Source organism: Dipodomys merriami, unplaced genomic scaffold (genome assembly GCF_024711535.1).
Source record: "Dipodomys merriami isolate MVZ:Mamm:240054 unplaced genomic scaffold, mDipMer1.0.p SCAF_319, whole genome shotgun sequence".
Lineage (NCBI taxonomy): Eukaryota > Metazoa > Chordata > Mammalia > Rodentia > Heteromyidae > Dipodomys > Dipodomys merriami.
Window position 1 is genome coordinate 1,117,501 of NW_027204704.1, and position 11,274 is coordinate 1,128,774.

General features: G+C 39.4%; 1 protein-coding gene across 1 annotated transcript in view; it reads right to left on the bottom strand.

The window, feature by feature from the left end:
* Positions 1 to 10,849, bottom strand: part of LOC138841399 (zinc finger protein 665-like) — a 23,680-nt gene extending 12,831 nt beyond the window's left edge. Inside the window, exons 1-5 of the mRNA XM_070042067.1 lie at positions 10,816 to 10,849; positions 10,009 to 10,098; positions 8,588 to 8,688; positions 6,020 to 7,459; positions 5,581 to 5,780 (exon numbers count right to left, since the gene is read on the bottom strand). Of these exons, the coding sequence (XP_069898168.1) occupies positions 5,581 to 5,780; positions 6,020 to 7,459; positions 8,588 to 8,688; positions 10,009 to 10,098; positions 10,816 to 10,849 (1,865 nt within the window). The remainder of the gene's footprint in view (positions 1 to 5,580; positions 5,781 to 6,019; positions 7,460 to 8,587; positions 8,689 to 10,008; positions 10,099 to 10,815) is intronic.
* Positions 10,850 to 11,274: the final 425 nt, after the last annotated feature.

An 11,274-nucleotide genomic window follows, 5' to 3' on the forward strand; every position in this document is an offset into this window, starting at 1 on the left:
CTTTAAACTTGGTGAAAGCCCATTAGCTGCCAAAAGGGAGTAAGGAACAAGTTTATAATAATGTACAATTTCTTTTGAGGTGTTTCAAAACCAAAAGACTAATTTACATGAAAGTTGTAGAGAAAGTAGTAATAATGATTACCAAACAGTTCATTTTCACTGCATCTTTACTTTTACATTTGTTCGTAGGTTGCCTAAAACATTTAAATACAAATAAAATGTGTAGCAAAAATAATGAACAAACATTACAAATAATGGAATGTGAACCATTTCTGCCCTTATCCAGAGTTAATTGAGATGCAACTTTGTCTCAAAGAATACTTCTAGTGCTGTACTCTAAGGTGTGCACACTGAGATAACTCTTCCACAGAAATACATGATTCCAGCATGTAACAGCCATGGAATATGTTTGTACCACAGCCCTGCAAGTGCGCCCAAACTTTCTAATATCCAGAATAACTACACCTGTGCCTGGAACCAATTTTCCCTTTTATTCTCCACCAGTACAAACCAATATGTAGGAAGATTTCTTCACTTTGACATGGAAGCAGTTTTAACACTGGCCTTTGTGAAGTCACCATGTACCAAAGTACATGCCAAACATTTACAACTTGTATAAAAATTCTACATCCTCATATTGGTCATCTCAATATGAAAACAGATAGCTTACTAAATGTTAATGGGCAATATCTATTCCCCTAATATTAAGCAACAGAAACACCCCTGGGAAATATAGAAATTCAAATAGAAGCAACGTAAACCTGTCATAAATCATAAACAACAAACTATTTGTGGGACAGTATGGATGACAAATGGTCTACTGTATAAATTTTAGAATGAGGCAGACAAAAGTTGGAAAGCCATTTAATTTTCCCCTCCTTCTCCTGCTTTCACTTCATCTTATATCCACAATGTCAACTTTTCGCTCAGTAACTACGTTATTAGCGTGCAGTCTTTGAACCACTCTTCACTGAATGTATCAAGTTCAGCAATAACTTCATCAAAAACTGTCTTTGCAAGAAAGCTAGCTTCCTCTGGGGAGTTCAGAATTTCATAATAAAACACAGAGAAGTTAAGGGGCAGACCCAAACTGATAGGTTTATCAGTTGTGAAGCTTGAACTCTGGGTCTGTGCGCTGTCTCTCAGCTCTTCAGCTCAAAGCTAGTGCTCTACTACTTGAGCCACAGCGCCACTTCTGGTTTTCTGAGAGGTTTATCAGATATAAGAGTCTCAAATGTTTCTATCTTGCTATTGTTTCTAACATATTTATAAGATTTCTTTATTGCTTTGTATGTCCCTCCCTGATGGTATAACCCCTGTTTTCACTGTATTTGATGTTGTATAATTTGTGGAGGGGAAGGGAAAAAACAAATTGTTTAAATAGGGATACAGGTGGACCCATTGCAACAATATGAAGTACAAGACGTTATGCCGAAAAACGAATTTTACAATTTTGGCACATGGGGGTGGAGGGTGTGATGAGATGTGAGGGGGGGATAGGAAGGGATGGGATGGGGAAACAAAGGAGGAGGCAACAATGCTTGATATGAAATGTACTCATTACATTGCTCATGTAATTGTAACCCCTCTGTACACTATTTTGACAAGAAAAACAAAAGTCTCTCAGACATTCCTGCCCAGGCTGGGCTGGCTTTGAACGGTGATGCTCAGATCTAAGCCTCCTGAGTAGCTAGGATTACAGGTGTGAACCACTAGCACTCAGCTTGCATTTCCTTTTGGCTGATCTCAAAAGCTTCTTGGTATGCTGGTTATGAACGATTCACAATCCCTTTCTTGTCATCAGCAGCAGCAATCTCAGCCAAGTAGTGGTAGTAGTCTCTCTTCATTTTCAAATACAAGACTGCTTTCTGCTTGTGAAGCACTAGGGATGGAGAACTTTTCCAAAAGTGACAGTGCATCATTGTAGCTATCTCCTAGCTCATTCTTGATTCTATGTTCTTCATCATCTGCTGTTTTTCTCAGCACCTTCCATTTTTTTGCTCAATACTTGAAATGACCCTCTAAGATGACCTATAGGCATCTATAACATTTCTGTAAGCAACTGAGAGAAGATTCCTTTAATCATTAGACAATTCAGCTCTTTGCTCAGTGAGACTTCATGTCACCATATTGCTCAGCCTGCTAGGTCAGTTTGGCCTTCTGTACCAGCTCATTTGTACCCATGACTGGATTTTGTGTCCTGAGTAGGTGGTGGAGGACAGACAGGGTTTCAGTGGCTTCTGGGTGGTGGCAGGAGTGGCATTAAGGCTGAGACTCGGCCCTGGATCTTGAAGTTCACGGGTTCCAGTGATGGCGTTTCCTCCAATCCAATTTTATTGTTGTTTTTTTAATTCACACTGAAATTTTCAATCAATGAAAGTACATTTTGATTGATGCTCTCTTTTGCCATTTTAAAATGATTTCATATCCAGACATTATAGTAACATGTGGTTGTGGGATTTATTTTTGAAACAATACGATGTCAATGTGTATGTTGGCAGGTGCTCAATGTGAACATTCTATGACCTCTTACCACAATGATGAGATGAAGAATGAAGTCTTGCCTTCAACTCCAACTGTCATTGAGAGCCAAGAGGTTCACATTTGTGAACAGTTGGGATGTGCTCAGGTTCCTTCTAAAATTCTGAGAAATGGGAAATCTTTACTATTGTTATGGAGGTATGTTTAGAGTTTCTGAATGCTGCTTTTACAAGAGACTGCTCAATGTTACTTAATCTATATTCCTCATCTTTTTTTTTTTTTGGTCAGTCGTGGGACTTGAACTCTGGGCTTGGGCTCTATCCCTGTGCTTCTCAGCTCAAGGGGAGCTCTCTACTGCTTGAGCCACAGCACCACTTCCAGTTTTTGAGTGGTTTTTATTGGAGATAAGAGTCTCATGGACTTTCCTTCCTGGGCTGGCTTTCAACCATGATCCTCAGATCTCAGCCTTCTGAAAAGCTAGGATTTCAGGTGTGAGCTACCAGTGCCCAGCTATTCCTCATCTTTTTAAAAATTCTCTAATAGGGGCTGAGAAGGTGGCTCAGTGGTAGAGTGCTTGGCTTATATGCATTAGGCCCTGGGTTTGATTCCTCAGCACCACATAAGCAGAAAAAGGCAGAAGTGGTGATGTGGCTGAAATGGTAGAGCGCTAGCCTTGAGCTGAAGAGCTGAGGTACAGTGCCCAGGCCCCGGAAAGACAAAAAAAAAAAAAGGAAGAAAGAAAAAAAACCAAACAATATCTTTACTTATTTTTAAATATGCAACAAAATACTACATTTTGACTTAAGGTTCTGCAATGAAACCATTTTTAAAAATACTTTTCTAATTTAAAATATTGTAGTTCTTTGAATGTAAACATCTTTTTGTAAACATCTTAGAAGAGAAAATGTAACAGGGGGCACACCTTCACTGCCCTTATCAGAAGGACTCGTGATACAAAATAGAACAATATCAAAATTTGATATGTGGCATAAGGAGTAGAGCACCAAGCTTGAGCATAAAAACCAAAGACTAATGTGCCATGAGTTTAAAGCTCTCTATGAGCACAAACAAAAAAAGATAAATATAGTAATAGAATATCATGAAACAAATTGTGCATCATCTTATTTGTGTTGATGTCCAAATAGAAAACATTAGACATGGAAATCCAGAAATTTTACATGGGTTTTCAGAGTAGTGTGTGTGTGTGTGTGTGTGTGTGAGAGAGAGAGAGAGAGAGAGAGACAGAGAGAGAGAGAGAGAGAGAGAGAGAGAGAGAGAGAGAGAGAGAGAGAGAGGATAACTGTCCCTGAAAGAGAGAGAGAAGATAACTTTGTCCCTGTGACTAGGGGGATCCTGAGGAAGTAGTCACAAGGCGTAGTGTCATCAGGTCAGTAGAGTGCATAGTGGATGATGAAAGGAAAATAGCTTGGATGGTTCTCAGTGAGTTAAGGACTGTGGGAGTGACTGGGTATCTATCCTGAAGCACCTGGTGAGGGTAAGACTGACTGAGCCCCTGATTGTTGAGGAGTACCTGAAGAGGCAGATAACTTTTCTCAGCTGACCTTGACCCCTGGCGTGTTTGACTCACATCAGTAATCAGCAGAAAGTTGTCATTCCCTTCATAGCATCACTTCAGTAGGACAAAAGACTAACCGGGGCCAATCAGTCAAGGAAAAGTGAATTCTTGGCACAGATATCAATTGGTAATTGGTTCAGGATGTTCTGATCTGTGAACCATCTTGGGAGCCACGTAGAACAATGGTCACAGGTGGGGTCACCTACTGATCAGAAAGGCTCCCTAGAGGTCTTTGACAGCAAGATGGTGAGTGGATTGTGCAAGTGTGCTCTTCCTCATGTCCTTCAGAAAAAGTCCATTTCAAAGAAGGTGACCTATTTTTCGCCAGGAGTGGAAATGTAGACTTGGTAGGCATTCATGATTTGAATCCTTTCCTGGCTTAGGCTATCTACTAGAGCATCAGTATTTCCAGGATAAGTTGATGAAGATTTGAAGAAAGGGAAAAAAACTTGCTCTGGCTTTGGATTCCATGACATTATACAGAGGAATGAAGGGTTCCAGGAGATAGCTCTCCAGCACTCAACTAGATTCTTTTCTCATTACCATTACTCAGGAGTGTTGGGATTCTGAGGAAGTATTTAAAAACAATCTACCCTTCCCTCAGGGCTGGGTTGAGATCACAGGAAACAGTAGATATTATCTATGAGCTGCAATATAAAGGATGTAGAGTTAAGGCTCACTTGACTTTCCCATGGTTAGACAATTGGAATAACATAGGCAGGAGTAACATGTCCACAACAACCAACATGGAACTGTGGCATAGAATAATCTATTCATTGTATAGATGTCATGTTCTATTTGAATCCAGGGCTCAGCTATGCTTTAATGGCTAAGGAATTTCCATATTTGTTACATTCATATGGCTTCTGTCCTCTGGGTATTTTCTGAGACAAACTGACCTATGTCTTCTTGAAAAACTTTCCACATTTGTTGTATTCATAATATGTCTCTCCTGTGGGTAGTCAATGAAGAATCCTAAGCTGTGCCTTCTGAGTGAAAAACTGCACATTTGCTACATGCATGAGGCTTCTATCCAGTGTGGGTTCTCTGATATAAATTGAGTTTTTTCCAGGTGAAAGATCTTCCACATTTGTTATATTCCTAAGATTTCTCATGTGTATGAATTCACTTATGCCTGCTGAGTTAGGAGGTTCTGGTTAAATGATTTTCCACATTTGTTACATCTATAAGGTTTCTCAACTGTGTGAATTCTATCATGTGTGACCTCCACTTAAAATCTTTCCATAGTTGTTGCATTCATAAGGTTTCTATCCTGTATGTGTTCTCTGATGCAAAGTGACATGTGACTTCCGGCTGAAAGACTTTCCACATTTATTGCATTCATAAGGTTTCTCACCTGTGTGAATTCTCTTATGCCTCTTGAGGTTTGACTTCTGGGTAAAGGATTTTTCACATATCTTACATTCATAAGGTTTCTCTGCTGTGTGTATTCTCTGATGGACACGAAGTTCTGTCTTCTGGATGAAAGACTGCACATTCGTTACATTTATATGGTTTCTCACCTGTGTGAATTCTTTTGTTTGTTGAGGGTTGACTTTCGGGTAAAGGACTTTTCACATATCTTACATTCATAAGCTTTCTCTGCTGTGTGTATTCTCTGATGGACATGAAGTTCTGTCTTCTGGATGAAAGACTTTGCACATTCGTTACATTTATATGGTTTCTCACCTGTGTGAATTCTTTTATGTTTGTTGAGGGTTGACTTTCAGGTAAAGGACTTTTCATACATCTTACATTTATAAGGCTTCTCTCCTGTGTGTCTTCTCTGATGAATAGTAAGTTCTGCCTTCCAGTTGCAAGACTTTCCACATTTGTTACATTCATAAGGTTTCTCTCCTGTGTGTGTTCTTTGATGAACATGAAGGTATGCCTTACGGGTGAAAGACTGTCCACATTTTATACAGGCATCAGTTTCTCTCCTGTGTGTATTCTGTGGTGAACATGAAGGTGTGTCTTACGGGTGAAAGACCTTCCACATTTGTCACATTTATAAGGTTTCTCTCCTGTGTGTCTTCTCTGATGCAAAGTGAGGTCTGACTTCTGTCTGAAGGTGTTTCCACAGTTGTCACATTCATAAGGTTTCTCTCCTGTATGGATTCTCCAATGAACAGTAAAGTTTGCCTTGTGTCTGAAAGATTTTCCACATTTGTTACATTCATAAGGTTTCTCTCCTGTGTGTGTTCTTTGATGAGCATGAAGGCATGCCTTACGGGTGAAAGACTGTCCACATTTTATACAGGCATAAGGTTTCTCTCCTGTGTGTATTCTGTGGTGAACATGAAGGTGTGTCTTACGGGCGAAAGACCTTCCACATTTGTCACATTTATAAGGTTTCTCTCCTGTGTGTCTTCTCTGATGCAAAGTGAGGTCTGACTTCTGTCTGAAGGTGTTTCCACAGTTGTCACATTCATAAGGTTTCTCTCCTGTATGGATTCTCCAATGAACAGTAAAGTTTGCCTTGTGTCTGAAAGATTTTCCACATTTGTTACATTCATAAGGTTTCTCTCCTGTGTGTGTTCTTTGATGAGCATGAAGGTATGCCTTACGGGTGAAAGACTGTCCACATTTTATACATGCATAAGGTTTCTCTCCTGTGTGTATTCTGTGGTGAACATGAAGGTGTGTCTTACGGGCGAAAGACCTTCCACATTTGTCACATGTATAAGGTTTCTCTCCTGTGTGTCTTCTCTGATGCAAAGTGAGGTCTGACTTCTGTCTGAAGGTGTTTCCACAGTTGTCACATTCATAAGGTTTCTCTCCTGTGTGTGTTCTTTGATGAACATGAAGGGATGCCTTACGGGTGAAAGACTGTCCACATTTTATACATGCATAAGGTTTCTCTCCTGTGTGTATTCTGTGGTGAACATGAAGGTGTGTCTTACGGGCGAAAGACCTTCCACATTTGTCACATTTATAAGGTTTCTCTCCTGTGTGTATTCTGTGGTGAACATGAAGGTGTGTCTTACGGGTGAAAGACCTTCCACATTTGTCACATTTATAAGGTTTCTCTCCTGTGTGTCTTCTCTGATGCAAAGTAAGGTCTGACTTCTGTCTGAAGGAGTTTCCACAGTTGTCACATTCATAAGGTTTCTCTCCTGTATGGATTCTCCAATGGACAGTAAAGTTTGCCTTGTGTCTGAAAGATTTTCCACATTTGTTACATTCATAAGGTTTCTCTCCTGTGTGTGTTCTCTGATGAAAAATGAGGTATGACTGCCTGAAGGTCTTTCCACATTTCTTGCATTCAGAAGTTTTCTCTTCTGTGTGAGTTCTCCAATGCCTGCTGAGAGATGACTTCTGGGTGGGAAATTTCCTACATTCCTCATATGCATAGGGTAGCTCTACTGTGCGTGTTTCAGGCTGGAAAGTCAGGTCTGACTTCTGAAAGATAAATTTTGCAAATTGGAGACTCATCAGACTACTCCTCTGGAGATTTGCTCTGAGGTTTTGTAAGGTATATTGCTTTAGTGAAAGACTAATGGACTAATGTCCACTACATGGACAAGGATTCTGTCCTGAGTATATTTTCTGATGTGTAGTGACTATAAGGCTAAAGTAGAATGTTTTTACAGACCATACATTCAGGTGCTCTCCTTACTCTCTGAAGTATTTCTTAGACAAGGAGAGCTGACTTATAGTCTTTTCTATATTTACTAAGTGGAAGGTCTCTCTCACACAAACCCAATTACATCTAAAAAATATGATCTCTAGCCGGGCGCTGGTGGCTCACGCCTGTAATCCTAGCTACTCAGGAGGCTGAGATCTGAGGATTGTGGTTTAAAGCCAGCCCGGGCAGGAAGGAAGGTTCATGAGACTCTTATCTCCAATAAACTGCTAGAAAAACGGAAGTGGTGCTTTGACTCAAGCGGTAAAGTGCTTACCTTGAGCTGAAGAGCACAAGGACAGCACCCAAGCCCAGAGTTCAAGCCCCATGACAAAAAAAAAAAGAATATGATCTCTAACCCAGGCACTGGTGGTTCATGCTGTAATCCTGGTTACTCAAGAGGCTGAGATCTAAGAACTGTGGTTCAAAGCCAGGCAGGGCAGGAAAGTCTGTGAGACTCTTATCTCCAATAAAGTACCAGAAAACAGGAATTAGTGCTGTGGCTCAGGTGGTAGAGCACTGCGTTGAGCTGAAGAGCTGAGGGACAGTGCATAGACCCTGAGTTCAAGCCCCACAACTGACAAAAAAGCTTTTTAAGTAAGAAAAATTTTTAAAAAGAATATGGTCTCTGAGTTTAATACTTCCCTTCTCCATATTCAAAATTCTGCAGCTCATTTGGAGTTCTCATACTTTTGACTAAAATGTTCTGAATATCTGCAGGATTCTTCAATTACAGGAGACACACCAGGCCTACATGCAGCATGCATCTCATCAGGCTCACTATAGAGAAGCATGTTCTGATACTCAATGAAATCCTCAGTCCTTATCTCTAAGGAGTTCACATTATTTCTAATCACCTCTGGCTTATGTTTTGAGCTCAAATTAAGGGTCATTACTAATCTCACCCTTTCCTCCACTGTGTTAATTTTCGTGACTGTTGCTTCACACAGACATTCATCTGGACTTTGCTGGCACATCTTAATCACATCCTCAATTCCTGGGACATCTAAGATGAGTCATAGAAAAAAAGATAAAAAATAAGTAAAATCCAAAGTTCACTTAGTGTAGACATTTATTTCATTGTAACTGTTAGAGATTTTAAAATATCAAAGTCAGAAATGATTTATAGAAAATATATGCTTTTTTCTCAAATGTATTGAAGTAATACTGATTACTTCCAGTGGAAAATAATGTTTTTGTGTTTAAATTTTTTCTTCTTTTATATCAGAGGAAATATTTACTCAAATCACTCAACTATGTGCTGCTAGAATTTTAAGCCAAGTACTAGCCATTTGCCTTTAGTAATTATAGTGTTGTTTTTCTCAAATATACTTTTGTTTGATCATAAGGGGATAGCTGCTGTGTTTTTCATTTTTCTTGAAAAAATTTATGTACTGTGCTGCTTTTTTCTTAACTAGTAGGTTAGGAAAAGTAATATTTTCTAGATTCAGAGACCAAAAGAATGTTTTATACACCCCTTGTCCTTTCACTTAAACAGGAATTGTTCTCAGAAGTAAGGATTCATACCTATATCTCTTCAGTTCTAACTTCTTAGTAAGAATTACTTTTAGGTCCCTTTGAGAATTTTAAAAACCATTTCTCTCCATCTTTAACAAAGTTTCATCAAAATTCCTTTTCTAACACTCCTGCCTTTTAGATTCATGGAAGACCAAATATCCTCCAGGTAAAGATCACTCAATTATCCTCTCTATACTAAAATCTTTGGTTCTGAATCCCAGTCTCTGCCAACCATGACTGATAAGAAATTTGCCTTCTCTGGGGCTGGGAAGGTGGCTCAGTGGTACAGCGCTTGCCTTGCATGCATGAGGCCCTGGGTTTGATTCCTCAGCACCACATAAGCAGAAAAAAAAAGCCGGAAAGTGGCACTGTGGCTCAAATGGTAGAGCGCTAGCCTTATGCTGAAGAGCTGAGGGACAGTGCCCAGGCCCAGAGTTCAGGCCCACGACTGGACCCCCCCCCCAAAAAAAAAAAGAAATTTGCTTTCTCAAAGGATAGTAGCCCAGAAGTACTCCTTATTTCCACTTACCCGGATTGTGCTAGTTTCAAAGAAAATGATATCTCATTTCCTCCATTACTTTTTGTTGGTTTGTTTCAGAATGATTTCCACACAGAGAAAGAGAATTGCTAACTATAACTCAACTGCCACACAGAATTCAGGGTATCTCCATATTAATTCTTGATTCACAAAGGAGATAAAGGATCACATAATTCTCTGACTAGGAACATTATTGCTCAGTTCAGCACAAGATGAACTTACCAACTGGGGGCTGGATCCAATGTCACTCTGCAAGGTGCATTAACTTACCTGTGAAATTCTTGTCTGAGGCTTCTCCTATCCATGGTTCTACACCTTGCTCCAGCTTGACAATCAAGTTAGGTTTAGGAACACAGGGCCCTGCTAATAAGAACCAGTGCAGAACTATTGTTCATGCTGAGTCATCATTCCTCTAACATCTCAGACATCCTGTTCACAATGTTGCTCTTAAATGTTGTTTCTCAGTTCTCACTGGCTTCATGATTGATTTTCCCCAGCTTTGGATTTATTTTACTGGTTTTGTTGCTTAATCTCGGCCCTTGTGCTCTATGATAGCAATGTACCAGTTTAAGTCCCCTCTACACTTTTAATTTTTGAGTGGTTAGTTGGAGATAAGAGTCTCATGGGGACTATTCAGCCATTGCTGGCTTCAAACTGAAATTCCCCAGATTCAGCCTTCTAAGTAGCTAGGATTATAGGCTTGAGCCATTGCACCCAGGGACAGGTTTGGATTATAAATAGCCACTTTCAACTAGTGATTTCCAGTTCATATTTCCAATAGTCATACCTCTTCTACTGTATAACACCTAAAATAATCACCTCAAGTTTGGGAAGACAGTCTCCTGTTAGTGGAGCATAGTTTAAAACTTTTGTCAAATTTCTGATTTGCTTCTTGAAGAATGAGAATAAAATTGCCTCAGGAGTTACATGATAAAGTTGAAGTTTTCCTTTGGAAGAAATGATACTTCTCACACACTGGAACCTTACATCTAAATACTATTGAAAATCTGACAAATATTCAGCTATCTACTGAAAACAAATCATTTGACTTTGCAAATTAGTATGACTTTTGCTCACCCAAAGACACCAGGTTGTTGTAGGTCTCCAGCATTACATCTCTATACAAGGTCCTCTGAGCAGTGTCCAGGTCCATCCACTCCTCCCAGCTAAAGTCCACAGACAAATCATCAAATGACACCAGCTTCTGTGAGGGTATATTTCCATCAAATAATTAGCCTTCAGTCATGGGAACAGTAGGTCTGGAATTTCACCCTTTTAACGTGTATTTTGTGTCATCTATACATTGGGAGAATTAAAAATCAAATATTTTGCCTCTATGTTAACACTAATTAAAATACAAAGATTCCCTAATAAATCAGAACACATTTTTGGTGCTAGCAAGAGAAAGAAGATAACAATTCTAAGGAGCTAATAACCTGACATGATAACATTAAATATAAGTAGGTACCAGAAAGATGTTTTGATAAAATTTACTACATATTAGGGTAACAATGTAGTAAAAAAAATTACTTTTTC